At 33.9% G+C, this 23687-nt stretch overlaps 1 protein-coding gene across 8 annotated transcripts in view; it reads left to right on the forward strand.

Annotated features, from left to right (window-relative positions):
• The window catches only part of LOC100026505 (complement factor H), a 179790-nt gene that overhangs the window by 24372 nt on the left and 131731 nt on the right, over positions 1–23687 (forward strand). For 5 of the 8 annotated variants that reach the window (XM_007481000.3, XM_007480999.3, XM_007481003.3 and 2 more), the window contains 2 exons: positions 12816–12989; positions 16749–16970. The exons of 2 other annotated variants lie outside the window; for them this stretch is intronic. In XM_007481000.3, coding sequence (XP_007481062.1) covers positions 12816–12989; positions 16749–16970 — 396 coding nt within the window. Of the gene's footprint in view, positions 1–8864; positions 9040–12815; positions 12990–16748; positions 16971–23687 lie in introns of all 8 variants that reach the window. One more of the 8 variants, XM_056815679.1, reaches the window with a different exon arrangement.

Genomic DNA, 23687 nt, shown 5'->3' on the forward strand with positions numbered 1-23687 from the left:
CTTCTTCTTCTTCTTCTTTCTTCCTCTTCCTCTTCCTCTTCTTCTTCTTCTTCTTCTTCTTCTTCTTCTTCTTCTTCTTCTTCTTCTTCTTCTTCTTCTTCTTCTTCTTCTTCTTCTTCTTCTTCTTCTTCTTTTCTTCTTCTTCTTCTTCTTCTTCTTTCTTCTTTCTTCTTTCTTCTTCTTCTTCTTCTTCTTCTTCTTTTCTTCTTCTTCTTCTTCTTCTTCTTTCTTCTTTCTTCTTTCTTCTTCTTCTTCTTCTTTCTTCTTTCTTCTTTCTTCTTCTTCTTCTTCTTCTTCTTCTTCTTCTTCTTCTTCTTCTTTCTTCTTCTTTCTTCCTCTTCTTTCTTCTTCTTCTTCTTCTTCTTCTTTCTTCTTCTTCTTCTTCTTCTTCTTCTTCTTCTTCTTCCTTCTTCTTCTTCTTCTTCTTCTTCTTCTTCTTCTTCTTCTTCTTCTTCTTCTTCTTCTTCTTCTTCTTCTTCTTCTTCCTTCTTCTTCTTCCTTCTTCTTCTTCTTCTTCTTCTTCTTCTTCTTCTTCTTCTTCTTCTTCTTCTTCTTCTTCTTCCTTCTTCTTCTTCCTTCTTCTTCTTCCTTCTTCTTCTTCTTCTTCTTCTTCTTCTTCTTCTTCTTCTTCTTCTTCTTCTTCTTCTTCTTCTTCTTCTTCTTCTTCTTCTTCTTCTTCTTCTTCTTCTTCTTCTTCTTCTTCTTCTTCTTCTTCTTCTTCTTCTTCTCCTTTCTATATCACTCACTTTGAGTTAATGATGTATCAAATGAAATACTCTTTCTCCTCTTTATCTTAAATAAGGAGTTTATTTGGGGAAAGCAGGAAAAGATAGAGAATGGAGCTAACAGGGTTGGGGATTTCCTTAACACTACAGTGAACCCTAGGTTTAGAGGATGTTGGGATATTGTTCCAATTGAGAGAAATGTCTTATAGGTCAGGAGGTTCAGTCACTATCATCAATGGAGCAAGTCAGAGAGTTATCTGGACTTTTGTCCTTCTTTCTTTTGCCTTCAAAGTCACAAGACCACCACTCCTCTCTGTCTTCCTGCTTAAAAGACAACCCTTTAGTTTATGTGTTCTTTTCCTTCCAACTGTTCTTCCCAGAAACATTCCAAATACAACCTTCGTTTGACTGACAGATCATCAGCCTCCACTGCTTCTGTCTTTTGCATGTTGTCCAATTTCTCTCTTCCACACCAGGCAATAGCAAGCATTGGCCATCCAGGTATTCTCAGTCACTCCTCAGCCCTGAGATAGATCTTATCCTTCCACACAGGAAAAACAAAGTGCTCTTGGAGCCTCATGCAATCAGCAGTAGTTGGGAGGCAGCAGAGGGAGAAAAGGTGGGAGCAAGGGGATTGCTGGGTACAGAAGGCTATGGGAAGCAGGAAGGCTTCTAAAGTTTTATAGTATCCAACCAGTGGCTGTTGCTGTGAAGCTTATCTGTGCTTTTGTCTATTTCAAAACTACTCTACCAACTTAGAGCAGAATAAAAACTCCAAACTCCAGAATTTAGCCACTAATGAGCTGGCTTTAGGAGAGTAAAAAGTGAAGAAAATTGGAGAAGATTAATGGTATTCATTAAACCTCTGTGGTCTGCCAAACAGAATAATGAAAGTAAAATATTAGATGTAATATTAATTTTTAAAAACTGTTGTGGTTGCTGTTTATAAAACTGACTCTTAAGTCATGAATCTGTTAAGAGCTCTTAACAATTAAGTTTTAACCAAAATGGAGATAAAGTAAAAAAAGAGGAAAATATAGGAAGGAGAGAGAAAAGATCATGTAGCTAAAATACCTTCAGACAAATCAGGAAGCCGAAATCTGAAGCCCACAAAGAAGACAAAGTCCATAAAAGCCCTTGAGTGCACTGCAGGTACCAGAGCTCCAGCTCCAGCCACTGATCCACCTCAGCGCCTGTGGAGAGAAAGCCCTCCACCTACCACATCACACCTTTTTCTTTCTGTCAGCCTCCATCATGCAACATATGTACACAAAATGAGATTCAGGGTAGGATGAGCCTGGGGAGGACAAACTGGGGTGTGGATTGTATCTACACACAATCAAATCAGTACTCAGGAGAAAATTCATACCCCTGAATACTGACATCAAAAAAATAGTAAGGGAGGAGATTAATTAATTGAGCATGTAACTTAAAAAAACAAACTAGGAAAAGAACAAATTAAAAAACCTAGTTGAAAACTAAATTGGAAATTATACAAATTAAAGGAGAAATTTTAAAAATTGAAAGTAATGTAACATTGAAGTAATAAATAATAATTTATTTATAATTATATGATATATCATATAATAATAAATAACATGATGTGTAATATAAAACATTTAATATAGTCATATATAATATGATAAAAATATAAATAAATTATAATAATAAATCAAAGACTAGGACCTGGAACTTTGAAAAAAAAACAAATAAAATATACAAAGCATTAGTTAATCTAATTTTAAAAGGGGAAGGATCAAATTAACAGTACCAAAAATGAAAAGGGTGATCTTACCTCCAATGAACAGGAAATTAAGGCAATTATTAAGCAGTGTTTTGCCCAATTATGTGACAATAAATATGATAGTCTAGCAAAAAAAAAGCATTTAAAACATAAATTGCTCAGATTAACAAAAGAGGAAATAGAATACTTAAATAATCCCATATCAGAAAAAATAAATTGAACAAACCATAAAAGAGCTCCTTAAGAAAAAATCCCCAGGGTCAGATGGATTCACAAGTGAATTCTATCAAAAACTTAAGGACAACTAATCCCAATAGTATACAAACTATTTGAGAAAATAAGCAAAGAAGGAGTCTTATTAAATTCTTTTTATGGCACAACTATGGTATCAAGTCCCAAGCCAGGAAGACCAAAAACAGAGAAGGAAAGCAGTAGACAAATGAACATAGAGAAAAACCTTAAATAAAACTCTACCAAAGAGACTACAGCAAGTTATCAACAGGATTATTCACTAAGACCATGTAGGATTCATACCAGAAATGCAAGGCTGATTTAATATTAGGAAAACCATCCAAATAACTATATCAACAACCAAACTAATAGAAATCACATGATTATCTCATTCCTATTGAAAACACCTGAAAGTGGTAGGAATAGAATGGCAATTGCTCAAAATAATAAGCAGGATCTATTCATTTAAAAAACGTATTTATTTACTAAGAATATTTTTCCATGGTTACATGATCCATGATTTTTCCACCTCTCTTCCCTCTCCTCTTTCTGAGCTGACAAGCAATTCCACTGGGTTATATATGTGTTATTGTTCAATAACTATTTCCATATCATTCATATTTGCAATAATCTTTTAACACCAAAACCCTAATTACATCCCCATCAAACCATATGATATGTTTTTCTTCTGTGTTTCTGTTCCCAAAGTTCTTTTTCTGGGTGTGGAAAGCATTTTTTTCTCCTAAATTCCTCTGGATTGTCCTGGATCACTGCATTGCTGCTAGTATAAAACTATTTTACTTTTGATTGTGCCATAATGTATCAGTGTCTGTGTTTAATATTCACCAGGTTCTGCTCCTTTCATTCTGCATCAATTCTTGGAAGTGTTTCCACTTCACATAGAAATCCTTCAGTTAATGATTCCTTTAAGCACAATAGTATTCAATCACCATCAGATACCACAACTTGTTCAGGCATTCCCCAATTGATGGGCACCCCATCATTTTCCAAAGTTTTGAAACCACAAAGAGGACAGCTATAAATATTTTTGTACAAGCATTTTTTTCCTTATTATCTCTTTGGGGTACAAACTCAGCAGTGGTATGGCTGGATCAAAGGGCAAGCATTTTTTTAAACCCCTTTGTGCATAATTCCAAATTGCATTCCAGAATGGTTGGACTAATTCCTAACTCCACTAGCAGTTTATTAATGTCCCAACTTTGCCACATCCCCCCCAACATTTATCACTGCCCTTTGCTGCCATATTAGCTAATAGCAGTATTTATTTAAAGCTACCAACAAGTATCATCTGCACTGGGGACAATTTAGAAGCCTTCCCAATAAGATCAGGAGTGAAGCAAGGATAACCATTATCACCACTACTATTTAATATTGTGCTGGAATTGCTATCAGTAGCAACTAGAGAAGAAAAAGAAATTGAAGGTATGAACATAGGCAATGAGAAAACTAAACTATCACTCTTTGGAGATGATATGATGGAATACTTAGAGAATCTGAGAAAATCATCTAAAAAGCTAGTGGAAATAACAACTTTAACAAAGTTGTAGCATACAAAAACTACCTCACATAATTCATCGGTATTTCTAAATATTTCCAACAAAACTAAGTGACATTATGAAGAGAAAGCTGAATTGAAATCACTAGAGATAATATAAAATATTTAGAAATGTATTTGCCAAGACAAACATAGGAATTATATGAATACAACTTCAAAACATTTTCATACAAATAAAACTAGATTTAAACAATTGCAATTAATTTTTTAGATTTAATTTAGATTTAAATAGATTTAATTAATTGCTCAAGGGTAAGATGAGCTAATATAATAAAAATGAAAATCCTACCATTTTGCCATACCAATCAAACTTTCAAAATTTTTTATAGAATTAGAAAACAGCATAACAATGTTCATCTAGAAGAACAAAAGATCAAGAATAAAAAAATGTGAAGGATGGTGATGTAGCAATACCATATATTAACTGCACTATAAAGCAGTGATCATTTAAACCATCTGATACCAGCTCAGAGAAAGAAGGGGGGGGGGTAGAATAAATAGAATGGACTAGGAGTACATTACCTCATAAGCCCAAAGATCCCAGTTTTGGGGAAAGGAATCCACTCTATCACAGAAACTGCTGGCAAAATTGGAAAATGATATGGGAAAAATTACCTTTAGATTAACATCTCACATTCTATACCAAGATAAATTCAAAATGTGTAATTGACTTAAACATAGAGAAGGAAATCATGAGTTAATTAGGGAAAAAGAATAGTAAACCTGTCATATCTGTGGGTAAGGAAAGTATTTAAGACCAAGGAAGAGATAGAGAGCATTACAACATATAAAATGAATAAATTCAATTATATTAAATTAAAAAGGCTTTGTACAAACAAAACCAATAATAGAAGGGAAGCAACAAACTCTGAAAAAAATAACATAATTCTCTGATATAGGTCTAATTTCTCAAATTTATAAGGAACTAAGTCAAATGTACAAGAAATTAAGTCATTCCCCAAATGACAAGTGGTCAAGGCATATGAATAAGCAGTTTTCAGATGAAGAAATCTAAACTATCAATAATCAAAAGAAAAATGTTCTCAATCACTCTTGATCAGAGAAATGCAGATCAAAACAACTCTGAGGTACCACCTCACACCTAGCAGATTCTCCAACATGGCAGTAAAGAAAAAAATATATTTTGTAGGTGATGTGGCAAAATTGGGACACTAATGCACTGCTGGTGGAATTGTGAATTGATCCAACCATTCTGAAAGGCAATTTGGAATTATGCAAAAGGGCTTTTAAAAGAATGCATGTCCTTTGATCCAGTAATATCATTACTAGAGCTGTATTCTAAAGAGATAATAAAAAATAATTGTACAAAAATATTCATAGCTGCACTCTTTATGTTGGCAAAAAAAATGGAAAATGAAGGAGTGTCCATCGATTGTGAAATGGATGAACAAATTGTGGTATATGATGGTGATTGAATACTATTATAATATAAAGAATGATAAAGTTCTTGACTTCTACATGAACTGGAAAGACCTACATAAACTGAAGTGTAGTGAAATGAGAATCAGAACATTGTACACAGAAACTGATATATTATAACATATTCATATGTAATAGCTGTGGATACTAATAGCAATATGATGATACAGGACAATCCCCAGGGACTTATGAGAAAGGAAGCTATCCTTATAGTTAGAAAGAACAATGGAAGTAGAAACACAAATGAAAACCATATGATACATCACTTGTTTATATGAACAAAGGATTGGGAGTTTTGGTTTTTATTTTATTTTTTTAATTTAATTTTTAATTTCATACGTTGTTCCTTGGTTATAAAAATCATTTTAATTTCCCTCCCTTCCCTCCCCCACCTCTACCATAGCTGATGCGCCGTTTGACTGGGTATCACCTGTGTTCTTGATCAGAACCTCTTTCTATGTTGTTGGTATTTGCAATAGGGTGTTCATTTGGAGTTTATTTCCCCATTCATATCTCCTTTGACCCATGTCATTAAGCTGTAGTTTTTCTTTAGTGTTTTTACTCCCACAGTTTTCCTCTGGATGTGGATAGAGTTTTTTCTCCTGTATCCCTCTAGGTTGTTCACCAGTGGAGAAGTCCATTACCTTTGATTGTACAACAATGTGTCAGTTTCTGTGCACAATGTTCTCCTGGTTCTGCTCCTTTCATTCTGCATCACTTCCTGGAGGTTGCTCCAATCTCCATGGAATTCCTCCACTTTATTATTCCTCTGAGCACAATAGTATTCCATCACCAACATATATCATAATTTGTTCAGCCATTCCCCAATTGAAGGGCATCCCCTCCTTTTCCAATTTTTTGCCACCACAAAGAGTACAGCTATGAATATTCTTGTACAAGTCTTTTTCCTTATGATCTCTTTGGGGTACAAACCCAGCAGTGCTATGGCTGGATCAAAGGGCAGACAGTCTTTTATTGCCCTTTGGGCATAGTTCCAAATTGCCCTCCAGAATGGTTGGATCAATTCACAACTCCACCAGCAATGAATTAATGTCCCGACTTTGCCGCATCCCCTCCAGCATTCATGACTTTCATTTGCTGTCATGTTAGCAAATATGCTAGGTGTGAGGTGATACCTCAGAGTTATTTTGGTTTGCATCTCTCTGATTGTAAGATATTTATTACACTTTTTCATGTGCTTATTAATAGTTTTGATTTCTTTAACTGAAAATTGCCTATTCATGTCCTTGTCCATTTATCAATTGGAGAATGGCTTGATTTTTTTGGTACAATTGGTTTAGCTCTTTATAAATTTGAGTAATTAGACTTTTGTTGAAGTTTTTGTTTTAAAGATTATTTTCCAGTTTGTTATTTCCCTTCTGATTTTGGTTATATTGGTTTTGCTTGTACAGAAACTTTTTAATTTGATGTAGTCAAAATTATTTATTTTACATTTTTTGACTCTTTCTAAGTCTTGCTTGGTTTTAAAATTATTCCCTTCCCAGAGGTCTGACTGATAGACTATTCTGTGTTCACCTAATTTGCTTTATAGTTTCCTTCTTTATGTCCAGGTCATTCACCCATTCTGAGTTTATGTTGGTGTAGGTTGTGAGGTGTTAGTACAAGCCTAATCTCTCCCACACTATCTTCCAATTTTCCCAGCAATTTTTATCAACAAAAGCTGGGGTCTTTAGATTCATCATAGACTGTTTTGCTGAGGTCCCTTACCCCAAGTCTATTCCACTGATCCTCCTTTCTATCTCTTAGCCAGTACCAAATTGTTTTGATGACTACTTCTTTATAGTATAGTTTGAGATCTGGGACTGCAAGACCACCTTCCTTCGTATTATTTTCATTATTTCCTTGGATAGCCTTGATCTTTTGTTCTTCCAAATGAACTTTTTAATGTTTTTTTTCTAATTCTGTAAAGAAGTTTTTTGGAAGTTCAATGGATATGGCACTAAATAGATAGATAAGTTTGGGTAGGATGGTCATTTTTATTATGTTAACTTGTCCCACCCATGAGCAGTTAATGTTTTTCCAATTGCTCAGATCTAGTTTTAGTTGTGTAAAGAGTGTTTTGTAATTTTGTTCATATAGTTCCTGTGTTTGTCTCGGCAGATAGATTTTCAAGTATTTTATATTGTCTAAGGTGATTTTGAATGGGATTTCTCTTTCTATTTCCTGCTGCTGTGATGTGTTGGAGATATATAGAAATGCTGATAACTTATGTGGGTTTATTTTGTATCCTGCTACTTTGCTAAAGTTGTTGATTATTTCCACTAGCTTTTTAGTTGGTTCTTTAGGATTTTTTTAAGTAGACTATCATATCATCTGCAAAGAGCTTAGTCTCCTCCTTGCCAATTTTAATACCTTCAATTTCTTTTTCTTCTCTAATTGCTACTGCTAGTGTTTCTAGTAAGATGTTAAATAATAGAGGTGATAATGGGTCTCCTTGTTTCACTCCTGATCTTATTGGGAAGGCTTCTAGTTTATCCCCATTGCAGATGATGTTTGCTGATGATTTCAGATATATACTGTTTTTTATTTTTAGGAAAGACCCTTCTATTCCTATGCTTTATGCAATGAAATTATTAATTGTTTCTATGATGTGTTCTCTAACTAACTAATTTTGGAGTATCATATTATTTAATTTCCAATTAATTTTTGAATTGGCTCTCCATGTACCCTTACTGATAATTATTTTTATTGCCTTATAATCTGAAAAGAATGCATTCATTATGCCATGTTTCTATGACCTAGTGTATGGTTAATCTTTGTGAATGTGCCATGTGGTCCTGAGGAGAAAGAGTATTCCTTTTTGTCCCTATTTATTTTTCTCCATATGTCTATTAACTCTAATTTTTCTAAGGTTTCATTCATATTTTTTACCTCTTTCTTATTTATTTTTTATTTGATTTATCTAAATTTGATAGTGGTTGGTTCAGATCTCCCACTAATATAGTTTTACTGTCTATTTCCTCCTTCAATTCTCCAAGTTTCTACATTAGAAATTTGGGTACTATATCATTCGGTGCATGCATGTTGATTAGTGATATTTCCTCATTGTCTATACTCCCTTTTAACAGGATGTACTTACCTTCCCTATCCCTTTTAATCTGGTCCATTTCTGCTTTGGCTTTGTCAGATACCATGATTGCAACTCCTGCCTTCTTTCTATCAATTGAGTCCCAAAAGGTCTTATTCCAACCTTTGATTCTGACCTTATGAGTATCTACCCAACTCATGTGTGTTTCTTGAAGACAACATATGGTAGGGTTTTGGATCCTAGTCCACTCTGCTATTCATCTACGTTTTTATGGGTGAGTTCATCCAATTCACATCCAATGTTATGATTGTCAGTTTTGAATTCCCCAGCATTTTGATATCCTCCCTTAATTATGTCCATTCTTCTTTTGCTATAACCTTTTAAACCAGTGATTTACTTTAAATCAGCTCCCCTTGTCCCCTCCCTTAATATGCTTCCCTTTCTAGCCCCTCCCTTTTCCCCCTTCTTGTTTGTTTGTTTGTTTTTTAAGAGTCTTTTAACTTCTCTCACCCCTCTCCTTCCCTCTCTTTTTATACTCCCTCCCCCTCCCCACCTTAATTATCCCTTCTCCCTTACCCTGTTTGATCAGATAGAATTCAAGATTCTAATGGATCTAGATGCTTTTCCCTCTCAGAGTTGATTTCACTGAGAATAAGGTTTAAGTAATACCAATGAGCACTCTCTTCCTCTCCTTCTTATAGGATAATTCTTCCCCTCCCCTTCCCATGTGTATCTTTGTGTGAGAAAGATTATTCTATTTATTTTTTTCTATTTCTTCAAGTATATCTTAGTACCATCAACAATCCCCCCTCCCTTTTTCTTTCTTTCCCCCTTTTCTCCATATCATTTTAATGCACTAATCTTTCCTTATGAGTGATTCTTCTAATTACTCTAATTATGCATACAATTTTTGAGAGTTACTCCTAACATTTCCCCCACATATATATATATATATATATATATATATATATATATATATATATATATAATTTGATATAAATGTAGTCTTTATGGAAGAGATTTTGAGTAAAAGAAATAGATAACATTTTCTCCTTTTCCCTTTACTTCATATTTACCTTTTCATGTTTCTCTTCCTCTTTGTGTTTGCATGTCAAACTTTCTACAGAGTTCTGGTCTTTTCTTTACAAATACTTGGAAATCTATTTTGCTGAATGCCCATACTTTCCCCTGGAAATATATAGTCAGTTTTGATGGATAGGTGATCTTTGGTTGAAGACCCAGTTCTCTTGCCTTTCTGAATATCATGTTCTATGCCTTGCCGTCATTCAGTGTGAATGTTGCTGATGTGATCCTGATTGGCCTTCCTTTATATTTAAATTGTCTCTTTTTGGCTTCTTGTAGGATTTTTTCTTTAGCTTGAATGCTTTGGAATTTAATAATTACATTCCTGGGAGTTGTCTTTTGGGGATTTAGTGTAGAGGGTATTCTATGAATTCTTTCAATGCCCATTTTTCCCCCTTGTTCTAGAACCTCAGGGTAGTTTTCTTGGATGATATCTTGTATTATAATATCAAGATTTCTGTTTATTTGTGGCTTTTCAGGTAGACCAATGATTCTCAGATTGTTTCTCCTTCCTCTGTTTTCCATACTGTTTTCCATGCCTGTCACCTTGTCAGTGAGGTATTAAATGTTCCAATTTTTTCTTCTCTAATTTTCAGTATCTTCTTTTTACTTTGCTCATTGTAGTTTGATTTATTTTCTTTTTTCTTAATTTTGCCAATATTTATCCAGTTCATTAATTTTCTCCTTTTTAATTTTCTCACTATATGTTTTTTGATATTAATCATTTTTCTCACTATAGCCTACTTTGTAGCTAAACCACAGAAATTTTAATATGTTTTCTAATTCTACTTGTCTTTCTCATTATTATTTATTATTGCTATGACTCATTATTTAATCTATTCACAATTTAGGATGTGTTTATCCAGTTTTCACTTAGTTATGTGTGTTTTTCTTTTTAATGGATTAATATTTTAATTGCATTAAGGACAACAAATTATTATTTTTTTACCTTCTACATTTATCAGCAAGATTTCTATATACTCATTCTTTGTCAGTTTTTATAAAAGTTCCTTGATAAAGAGAGAGATTATGAATGAATGAATGTGAGGGACAAGTGATCAGGGTAAAACCTACCATCAAAGCTGCAGAGGGAGAGATACAGCTTCCTAAGGTGGCCAGCTCCTCATAAGGAAATGACAATGAAAGAGAGAGATGGAGAGAGAGAGGGAGAGGGAGAGAGAGAGAGAGTTAAAGAGAGAGAGAGAGAGAGAGAGAGAGAGAGAGAGAGAGAGAGAGAGAGAGAGAGAGAGAGAAAATAGAGATAGAGCAAAAAGCTGAATCACTAGGAGAGCCCTTGAGTGAGTAGATACACAGAACAATGATTTAGAGCTAGGTCTTCCATTTATTGTGACAAAGAGAAAGATTTTTATAGAGAGTATAAGCATTACATCATTCTTAAGATTATAGCTCTCTTACAGAAAAATGTTCATGAAAAGATTTTGATATCGTTGACTTCTGTTTTTCCAAATTAATTTTATTTTTCTTGTTCAATAAAATAAATTTTTGGTAATTTAGTTGGGATGGTAGTGAATAAATAGATTAGCTTATTTAAGAATGTCATTTTAATTATATTAGGGAAAACTCTATATGAAAACCATATCTTTACAATGGAACTGCTTTATAGGGACTTCGTGGGAATCTCTTTGTTTCTCTCTCTGTTTCTGTCTCTCTTAACCCTCCAATTCCTTCTCTCAGCTCATGTGTGTGTGTGTGTGTGTGTTTGTGTCTGTGTGTGTGTGTATTTCTGTCACTCTGCCTATTTGTCTGTCTCTCTTTCTCTTTCCCCCTCCCTCTTATCTCTTCCTCTCAAACCCTTTATACTCTCTGTCTGGTTACTTCTCTCATTTGTTCTTCTTCTGAATTCCTAATATTGTAGTTCATTCTGATGATCACATTTTAAGAGGGCTAGTGACAAATGAGAGTGTATCCAAAAGGTGAGTAAATAGAATGTTTAAGAGTTTTCAAATTATTCCATAAAAGGAACAATTGTAAGTTCGGAATTTCTTTAACTTGTAGAAGAAAGAAACAGGGTATGATGTGGTAGTGATCTAGTAACACTGAATGATTCTCACATGAAAGGGGGATTAATTTTTTTTTATTATCACAGACAAAATTATGACTTGTAGGTAGAAATTACAAAGAGGATGAATAAATAGCACTCACAATACATTTGAAGAATTGGAGGAAGGGAAGATATATAGAAGAAACTGTGTTAAGTTTGGTGCGTGGATCAGACTCAATGTTGCCGCAAGGTTTCTAAAGCCTCTTGCACTATCATGTCAAAATAGCGAGTGGTATTGCCCCAATTCCATGCCCACATGAGGTATTAATGAAACATAAGAAGAGAAAATATATCATTCACATATCTTAAAAACAATAAAATTCCATTCAACCAAAATATTTTTAAAACCCTATAGTCAAGAAGTTAAAAACAATTTTTTCTAATGTTACATGTGAAAACTTTCTATTCAGAATGTTGATTCTGAGGTATAGAACAATTATGAAATATCTTATAAGATTGAGTTCAATATGTTTTTCTAGTTGAATGATATAAAATTATCAATCTACCTTTGGTACTTATACTGATTATCAGAAAAAACAGTTATTAAAATATAGCATGGAGGGCTGCTGGGTAGCTCAGTGGATTGATAGCCAGGCCTAGAGACAGGAGGTCTTAGGTTCAAATCTGGCCTCAGCCACTTCCTAGTGTGACCCTGGGCAAGTCACTTGATCCCCATTGCCTAACCCTTACCACTCTTCTGCCTTCGAGACAATACACAGCATTGATTCCAAGACAGAAGGTAAGAGTTTAAAAATATATATAGTATGATTTTACCATTCTGAATGAAAAGCTTAAATGCTCATTGTAAGAATTAAAATCTATTGTGTTATCTGAGTAAACTTGATAGTTTTAGTGGTTTAATAGCCATTGTCCCATATTTAAACTAATCAAATATTTCTCTTTAGAGGTCATTTGTGATCCTCCATCCTTGACTAATGGCAATGTACACAATCTGAGAGAGAAATATAGAGGAGATGAAGAAATCTACTACCAGTGCAAAACTGGCTTTTACCCACCCTCTACTGGGAACAAGGCAACGTGTACCACTGAAGGCTGGTCACCTCTTCCAAGATGTAATTGTGAGTTTCATTCCTACTTTGTCCTACTTGGAAAACTATGAAATGAATGTTTATTACATCTATAAATGTAATAAGCCAACATATATATTTTTCTTTGGTTTGTAGTATGAATCCAAAGTAGGCATCACTCATTTAATAAATAGACCAGGGATGTTCTACATCTCTGACAAAAAAAAAGTAAAGGACAGGAAATTTCTCTCAAGTGTATATTATTTTATAATTATTTTCTTCTAAAATTCCAAGACATTTTCTCTGATAACATAATTATGTATTCCATTGAATTAAAACTTATGAAATTTATTGGCATATTATGTATTATGATCTGATTTTCTATGCCACTTTTGAGAATATTTGTGTCCAAATTTGCACAAACCATAGATACACTGTGATATAGTCAGGAATGTCCCGATTCCAAATTGAAAACTAATTAATTTAGTTCTTTTCTTCATTCTCATTTATGTATTTTAATGCCTAATAAACTGAGCTTTCAAGATCATTTCACTGATCTTTGCCACCATTTATCATGTGGTAGTCTAGTCTGAAAATTATTGAGGTTTAAGGCATCAGGGTTCTGTAAAATTGTTTCTCAAATACTCCATAAGCATTTGCTGTTCCCAATGCTATAGGCAACATGTGTTAGTTGTTACAAAGACAAAAGTTCTGGGGATGCAAAATCAAAAATAGAGCAATATCTTCCCTAATGTAGGGTATAAATGATTAGGAGAGATATACATAGAGAGGTAAATGCAGAATATCTATCTCTTCCCCCAAAAAATTAAAAGGTAATTTTATACAGAGGAAGTGATAGTAGATAGAGTGATGTGAAAAGGCTTAATGAAAGTGGTGTTTAAACTTAATCTTGAAGAAACCATCATGGGGTTCCTATGAGGCAGAGGTCAGGAGGAAAAGCCAAGTCATAAAGGACCAAAAGTACAAAGGGATGGAGACATGAAATGGACTTTTGGGTCTAAGAAGCAGTAAAAACACTAGCATGGCTGCTCTATAAAGTACATGAAGGGAAGCCATATGTGGTCTTACTGTAAAGATAAGTTAGGATCCAACTGTTAAGAGCTTTGAAAGTCAAACCAAAACTTTGTGAAGTTAGAGATGATTGGGAGACCCTATAATTTACTGATTAGAAAAGAGAAACAGTCAGATTTGTACATTAAGAAAACTACTTAGGCAGCTGTATGAAGAATGAATTGGAATGGAGAAGTACTTGAGGAAGAGAGATGAATCTGGGTCAATTGCAATAGTGTAGACCCACCTGGGTGAGAACTTGAACTAGGGCAGTGGCTCTTTAAGAGTGCTAATTCTCTGAGGTCAGATTCTTTCCCAATGATTATATATTTACTGAAATCAGAAACATGACATGAAATTGCATTGATTTGTTTTTCATTACAACCAAGAATCTATGATTTCCTTGAAACAGACATTCTGTATCACTTCAGGTCACAATCTGACTGTCACTTAACAGGTACCTCTTAGGACATGCTGCTCTGAAAGACATAAATATAACTTCAATATGGAACTCTAAATGTAATATACTTTTTCTTTTGGCATTGTTTATAACCATGAGGTAGAATGGTTTTATACACACACACACACACACATATATATTATATAGATAGACAAAAACTACAGAAGGCTGATCTCGATTTAAATTCTGCCTCTGAAACTACTAGCTATTGTGAAACTCAGCAAGTCATTTAATATCCAATTCTTCCAGGAAAACCTCTAAGGCTATATGAATTGCATAGCCAATATCCAACAACACTGAATTTCTCAATAGTTGTTCACTAAACCAGGAAAACCACAGCTCTGATCCAAAAAACTAAACTTGTTGGTTGATAGCTCCAAAATATTATATTGCAGTTATGACTGAGAAAAAACACTTAATCACTTGGCCTCTCTAAACCCAAAGCTAAACTCTTAAAATTGATAATTGAAGAATTGTTGCTGATCTGCATTGTTAGAAGTGGTTTATTTTCTAGAAACTACAGCTTCTAATCACAAGTCCTCCTTACCCTCATCCCTCACCTCCAAAATGGCTTGTAAATTGAGTGTAAGGACATTTCCAACAGAGAAATTTTTGAAAAGGAAAAAAAGAAATCTCTGAGCAACGGAAACATTATTGAATTAATAAATGCTTCCATATATGTTTTATTCTTATGCTTCAGATTTGGTATACTTAAAGAAAGAAATAGTATTACTTTATACTTATACCTCATCTGAGTAATTCAGAAATAATACTCTATGAGAACTAAGAATATTACAATGCAATCTTTTTTACCTCTTTTAAAAACATCACCACATTCTCTCTAAGTATGTTTTTAAATTTTTCTAATTTTGGCCTTTGTTCTAGCCTATATTTTCATGCTTCTGTTAAAAGATATCACAAAGTTCCCCCTCACAAAAAAGCAAAACCTGAAAATAGTATAGTATGAATATGAACATTCATTACATGCTCATATGAATTTTTAAAAACAAGCAGGAAGAAAGTAGCAACTAGGACATTTCATGTAGGAGGTAGAAACTGATTGTAGGAAACATGGCATTTTAAGAGGCAAATATGAGGAAGAAATAATATTCTAGACATGAGAGAGAGCCCATTCAAAGTCCTAGAGATGAGAGGGATCATGGTGGTTTCAGAATCAACTACTAGTCCAGTTTGACTGGAATGCATATGGTAGGAAGGAGACCAATATGAAACATTTGGAAAGGTAGGTGGGAGCCACATCATGAGAAACTTTATATTCCTGGCCAATAATTTTTTTTAACATTAGAAACAGAGAAGTCCTGGATGATTAGAATGGACAAATGATATTATCAGATCTGTGTATTAGGAATGGTAATTTGGCTGATTTTATGGAGGATAGTTTGGAAACAAAGTGGAATGAAGCATCCAGGACAATTAAGAGTCTATTTCAGTAGTACAGGCAAGAGGTTAGGTGGGCATGTAGTGGAGTAATGAATATATGACTCTCAGGATGAAAGGGAAAGATGGGAGAAATATCATGAAAGCAGAATCAAGACCTGGAAATTTATTCAATATTTGAGGTACAGGAAAGGCAAAAGGGTGAAGGGTGACTCAAAGGATGTAAACCTGTGAAACTGAATGGATGCTATCCTCAACTGAAAAAAAAAGTGGGGAGGAAGGGTTTTGTAGAAATTGAATGAGTTTAATTTTAGATGTGATAAGTCTAACGTATTGATATGAAATTTGTTTGGAAATATTAAGCTGATGGTAAAATGGAACTAGAAATCAGGATAGAGAAAAAGGTTGGATATGTAGATTTGAGAGTAATCTTCATAGAGTTAATTGAATGCCTAGGAACTGAAGAGATCAACAAAAATACATAGAAAGTATAGAATCTGCAGACCAAACTTTGAAGGATATTAATGTTTAATGAGAAAATAGTGAAATTGTAGCAAAATACTAAGAAAGAATAATGAGGCAAATATGAGGAGAACTAAAATGAGCATGATAGTAGTGTCTTAAAGGGCAAAGGGTGAGAGTATAGTGGAAGCTTATGCATTCTATAGTAGCAAAACATCCCCAAGTAAGTGTATGACTAGTTTGAATAGACACTTTTCCTGGGAGATTCTAAATCTCAGGTAATTCTGAGATCATGAATGAAAAGAATACAGTTATACTACATAGTATATAATATATTGTGTAGTGTTTCTTCATAATAGAAAAATAAAATTATCCAGTTAAATTATTAAAGAAAATATTTTATTTCACTTTTCCCCAAGGGAAACCTTGTCAATATCCAGTAATAGAAAATGGAGAACTTTATAAGCCAAACCAGAGTGAGGACTACATTCAAAGAAGTTTTCCAGCATCTATTGGAAAAGAAATGTACTACCACTGTAATGACCATTTTGAACCTGTCCGTGGAACTAAATCATATGATAGCTATTGGACAAAATTTATTTGTACTGAAGAAGGATGGAATCCAGTGCCAAAATGCATTAGTAAGTACACTTCTGTAAACTATTTTTAAAGGACCCCTGTTATAGGAAGCTCCGGATGATATTTAGAAAGGATGTAACATTTCAAATCAGTTAGACCTTTATGATGTCCCCATTGAACTTTCTGGAAAGCCAAGATTCCATCCTGATACATGGGGTGGGGGACTTGACATATAAAAAACAAATTTATTTTGCAAAAAGAAAGCCAATAGACATTATAATTTCCCAATTCTTTCTTAGAGTGTCTGCTTGAAATGAATCATTAGCATAGGATTCCATTTGCAATGCTCAGTATCACTGAATTCTGGTATCACTTTCTGCTTTACTAATAACTATGCTGTCTCTTGGATAATATGTTTTATTCTCTGATAATACTGACCTTTGAGATTAAATCTGGCTTTCTCAGTAACATTTTCTTTTCTAAGATATCATTACCTGCTCTCTGATAGTGTAGCCTACACCCCCAAAACAATTTCTATCCTTTTCATGGGATTATCTGCTCTCTGGATTGCCTGCAGTTAGTAAGATGAATTTCTATTTAAGCCTTTGGCCTTTCATATCCTAAATTTCCCTCTATTTATTTGCACTTTTACTTCCTCAGAGTATGGCCCTCATAAAAAAATTTTTTCCATAATAAAAAAGGAAAGAAAAAATAACAAAATCATCAAAAAATCTGGTTGAATTTAATGCTCTATACATAAATAGTACAAAATTCTGTAGAGAAGTGGGGACAAGGGTTTTTGTTTGTTTTTTTTTTCTTCTTTGGGTCCAAATTTGTTCCTTCTGAATATTCAACATTCATTTTCAATTTTTTTGTAGTGTTTATTCTTCTCGTTATATTGTTCTAGTCATTATGTGGCATAGCTGGCAGCAAAGTGGATAGAGAGCAAGGCCTAAGGTCAGGAAAATTCATCTACCACAGTTCAAATCTATTCTCAGAGACTTATGAATTATGAGCCACTGGACAAATTATTTAATCTTGTTTGCCTCGGTTTCTCATCTATAAACTCAGCTGAAGAAGGAAATGGCAAAACACTCCAGGATCTTTGTCAAGAACATATAAAATCATGTCACACTGAGCTGTATACCACCAAAACCTCTGAACAACAAGAAGGCATTATATATGTACATATATATATATATTGTTTTTGTTTATCAGCTTATGTCAAATTGTCTCAGTTTGTGTAAATCTTTCCATATTTATCTGTATCCATCATATTCCTTATTTCTGATACTAAGGTAATATTCTACCATATTCACTTATATCAATTTACTTCAACTTTTATTCCTCAATCTATGGGTCAATATTTTGTTTCTATTTTCATTGCTACCACAAAAGACAATGCTTCTATAAATATTTTGGTATACTGAGAGTCTTTCTTTTTATCAATGAATTCACTGGAGTTTATGCCTAACTGTGAAATCCCTATAACAAAAGTTATTTCCATTTTAGATACTTTCTTTTCACAAAATTAAATTTCCTCCCAGAAAGTTGGTAATAATTCATTGTTCCACCAAAAGTGCACAAATGTGACAGTCCTTCCAAAATTCTCTCAACGTTCTATATATTTTAATCTTTACCAACTTTTTAGGTGAGGTGAAACCCTGGGTGGTTTTGATTTGTATTTCTCTTATTATTAATGCTTTGGAGCACTCTCACATGTATCCACCTCCTTCAGACACCTTTATGGCCACTGGACCCAATTTTATCTCATCTGTCCATTACACTGAGTAAATCTTCATATTCTTGACGTATACATTCTCTCAACTCACTGGCAAGTTTGAGAGTCATCGGTAACCCTCAGCCGAATTTATCCTGTCTACTCAAATGGTCTTTGGAACCACAGTTGAGAGTTGGGGAAAAGAGGAAAATGAAAGGAAGATGTGCAGCCCTAAACAGTCCTTATAGCTTGATCAGAAGTCAAAGAAGCAAAAGGCCATCCATTGTGTTCTAGAACACTGCCAGGTCTCTTGGTAGGTGTCTTACTACAAGACTTTGATAACTCTGAGGAAAAAATGAGACTGAGCACATTGTGCAACTCTGCCTCACTTAAATGCAACTCATGGCAAGTCAAGACATCTCCCCATGATTTCATTAGTCTGCTTCAAAACAAGATGTTCTAAACTCAACAACAAGAAGAAGCCATTACTCTCTGTAATAATAGTAATGGGTTGGACAAATAGAGATTTAAAAAAATTATTGTGGTCACCATTTATAAAATAATTAACCCTTAAGTCATGAGGATGATAGTAGCTTTCATTTACAGCAAGGTAGGAAATATAGGAAAGAGGTAGAAAGAATTAGCTAGCTAAAAATACCCTAATCCCTAATCCTAGTGGGTCCAGAACTCGAATGTGAAAGCAAAAGCAAATTTCACCAGAAGCCAAATGATAATCCTACCATAATTAATTTACTTATTCAGTGCTATTCCTGTCAAACTACCAAACAACTTTATAGAATTAGAAAAAAATTATAACAACATTCGTCTGAAGAACAAAAGATCAAGAATGGAAAAAAAATTGTGAGGGACAGTGGCCTAGCAGTACCAGATCTTAAACTCTACTATAAGCAGTGATCATTAAAACAATCTGGTACTGGCTAAGAGAAAGAAACAGGGATCAATGGAATAGAGTAGGAGTAAATGACCTCAGCAAACCAATGTTTGATAAACCCAAAGATCCCTGTTTGGGGAAGAAGAACTCATTATTTCACAAAAATTGCTGGGAAAACTGGAAAGTGATATGGGAAAAATTACCTTTAGGTCAACATTTCAAATCCTATACCAAGATAAATTCAAAATGGGTAATTGACTTAAATATAAAGAAGGAAATTATATGTTAATTAGGAGAACATGGAATAGTATACCTGTTAGATCTTTAGGTAAGGAAAGAATTTAAGACCAGGGAAGAGATAAACAACATTAAAAAATGTAAAAGGAATAATTTTGATTATATTAAATTAAAAAGAATTTTTGTACCAAAATAACACCCAATACAACCAAAATTAAAAGGGAAGCAACAATTTATAAAATAATTCCCTGATAAAGGTCTAATTTCTCAAATTCATAATGAACTAAGTCAAATGTAGAAGAAATCAAGTCAATCCCCAACTGACAAATGTTCAAGGGATATGAATAGGCAGTTTTCAGATGAAGAAATCAAAATTATCAATAATCAAAAGAAAAAAAAGTTTTCAGTCACTCCTGATTAGGGAAATGCAGATCAAAGGAATTCTGAGGTACCACCTCACTCACACCTAGCAGATTGGACAATATGACAGCAAATGAGCCTAATAAATTTTTTAGAGAATGTGGTAAAATTGGGACACTAATACACTGCTGGTGGAGTTGTGAATTGATACAACCATTCCAGAAGGAAATTTGGAATTATGTCAAAAGGGCTTTAAAGGAATGCATGCCCTTTGATCCAGCAATATACCACTACTAGAGCTGGACCCTAAAGAGATAATAAAAATGATTGAAATAAAAAGAGCTTCCCTCTTTGTGGTGGCAAAAATTTGGAAAATGTGGGAGTGTCTGATTGTCTGATGATTGTAGAATGGCTGAACAAATTGTGGCATATGATGGTGATAGAATACTTTTGTGCTCTAAAGAATGATAAAGTGCTTGATTTCTACATGAACTGGAAAAACCTCCATGAACTGATGTGGAGTGAAATGAGCAAGATCAGAACATTATACACAGAAACTGATACATCGTGGCACACTCATGTAATAGATGTTGGTACTAATAGCAATAGAATGATGTAGGACAATCCCCAGAGACTTACAAGAAAGAATGCTATCCATATGATAAGAACTCTGGAAGTAGAAACAGATGAAAAACAGATTCATCACTTGGTTATATGAGTATAGGAAATAGGTATGGACTGATAATACATGTTGAACCCAGTGGAATTGATTGTCAACTCCAGGAGGGAGATTGGAGGTAAAAACATGAATCATATAACCACAGAAAACTACTTAAAATTGATCAATCAATTGAATTTAGGCAACTCAAAAATTGTCCAAAATTACAGCAATATTTTATAATTATTTTTTGAGAAATTTTTATCATGTGTATAATAACTTTAGTTCTTTTGGTTTCTAGTTTTTTCTTCTCTAATTTTCAGTATCTTCTTTTTATTTTGCTCATTCTAGGGTTGATTTATTTCCTTCTTTCTTAATTGTATCAATACTTATCCAGTTTATTAACTTTCCCCTCTTTAATTTTGTCACTATGTTTATGATATTCAGTTCCCCCCCCCCCCCCCACTACAGGCTGCTTTAGCTACATCACAGAAATTTTTATATGTTTTCTAATTCTACTTGTCTTCACATTATTATTTATTATTGCTATGGCTCCCTCTTTAATGTACTCACAATTTAGGATGTCTTTATCCAGTTTTCACTTAGATGTGTGTTTTGTTCTTTTTGAATGGATTAATATTTTAATTGCATTATGGACAATAAAATACTTATTATTTTTACTTTCTACATTCATTAACAAGATTTCTATACTATTCTTTGTTAGTTTTTATAAAAGGTCCTTGTTGAGTGACAAATGATGAATGACTGGATGTCAGAGCCAAGTGATCAAGGGTAAAACCCACCATCTCAGCCGTAGAGAGAGAGAGAGTCAGCTTTCTAAGGAAGCCAGTTCTTTATAAGGTAGTGAAAATGAAAGAGAGAGAGAGAGAGAGAGAGAGAGAGAGAGAGAGAGAGAGAGAGAGAGAGAGAGAGAGAGAGAGAGAGAGAGAGAGAGAGAGGAGAGAGAGAGAGAGAGAGAGAGAGAGAGAGAGAGAGAGAGAGAGAGAGAGAGAGAGAGAGAGAGGGAGAGAGAGAGAGAGAGAGAGAGAGAATAGAGATAGAAAGCAAACACCCAAATGATGACTGGAACAAACCCTGAGCAAATGACTGCTCTGCACAATGATTTGAAGCAAGTTATTCCATTCATTATGACAAAGAGAAAGGTTTTCTTAGAAAGTAGGGTATAAGCATTACATCATTCTTAGGGGTTTAACTTTGTCACAGAAAATAGTTTATGAAAAGACTTTATCCAAAATACTTCTAAGGCATTTCTACAAACCCAAGCAAGTGTGGAAATCAGAAGAAAAGAGGGTCTGGGTCATTTGGTCAAAATATTCCAAAAGCTTCTTTGGTAATCAAAATAATGAACAACTCAAGGATGATTATGGAAGAAGATTTCAGGAGGTGTCTTTATTTACATTACAGCTAGACAAAACTTTTTGAGCTGCTATTTTGAGATCCAGTTCCTGAGGTGGAATCCCAGGAAACTCATAAGCATGTCTTTTATGGCTGCTTTTCCTTAGTGAATCTAATTTGTGTTTAAGTTTCTTCATATATTCTCACAGACCTAAAAGTTCTTTCAAAAAGTTTTATTACTTAATATTTATAATCAGAAAATTATATATATATATGTATATATATATATAATTTCCAGGAGTTTATTTGATTCCTTACTTTATTTTATCTATTAAGAATTTTCCAAAAATGTAAGATTCTTATTATTATGTTACTATTTATATCTTCTTGCAACTTAATTTTGTAATACTCCACCTTACTTAGTCTACCAAAATCAGGAATGTCTTGTGAATTTGATAGACATGTGCTAGCAAATGGCAAATCAGAAACAACTGGCAGACCCCTGGGCTGTCCTCAGTCAAGCCTAAGATATCATTGGTACATGTGAGATGCAGGAAAGTGATGTAAAACCATCTATATATTTCTTGTCACTTCTTCTCTCTGTACTCTTTGATGGCGGAGAGGTGGCTGGAGGCAACTTGCTGAACATGTTGGCATCTTGGCATGGTGGATGCTATTGTCCGGGTTTAGTGGTGAGTTTTCCTTGATACCATACTGGAGAAAGCCTAGTAACCTAGTAAGGTGATACTCTTTTCTGAGATCTCTCAGAGTTAGGCTGATTTTTTTCTCCTTTACCTTCCAACACTATCTTCTTAGAGAAAGCCTCTAATCTTCAAGGACCTTGTGGCTAGCCTGGCACAGGCTGGGTGGGAGAATCCTATACCTTTTCCCTCTCTCTTCTCCTTGATTTCTTTGCTATAGATTGATTAAACCACCATATATTTCCAAACTGACTTGTGTATTTTATATAGGATATCCCCTGGTGACCAAAAGTCAAATTTAGACTAGGTTACAACCCTAAATTATCCTTAACAATTTTCTCATTATGAATTTAGATGTTTTGACATTTAGAAAACAGATAACTATATACATATACACATAAATAGCTATTATTAATATTGGTTTTTATGCTTCATTTCACTAAAACGTGACTTCCTAGTTTTCTCTTTTTATACAGTGAGTTTTTATTTCTGATACCATATGACAACTCTTGGGATTTTTTTGGAATCTCCTGATGACTAGGAGAAAAATTTCTAATCTTGCTTTTATTCTGTTTATATCTTTGCTTTTTAGGTATGTTTCTTGTAGGGTTTTAATATCTTACATTAACTCTCACTAGATTGTTTATTCTATTCCCATTAAAAGCTGCAAGATTAGGTTTAAATTTCCTTCTTTTTTTACATGTAGTACTTTTTTCTGAGTTAGGATGTTTTTGTTTTATTCTTCCCCTTTTAAGACAGTGCTTTTAGGCTCAAACAGATTTTTTATACACTTCAACAATGCTTTTACTAAAGGCTTTCTTAATCTCAAACTTATCCTTCTGTCAGTGTTTTTCC

Source organism: Monodelphis domestica, chromosome 2, assembly GCF_027887165.1.
Source record: "Monodelphis domestica isolate mMonDom1 chromosome 2, mMonDom1.pri, whole genome shotgun sequence".
Taxonomy (NCBI): Eukaryota; Metazoa; Chordata; class Mammalia; order Didelphimorphia; family Didelphidae; genus Monodelphis; species Monodelphis domestica.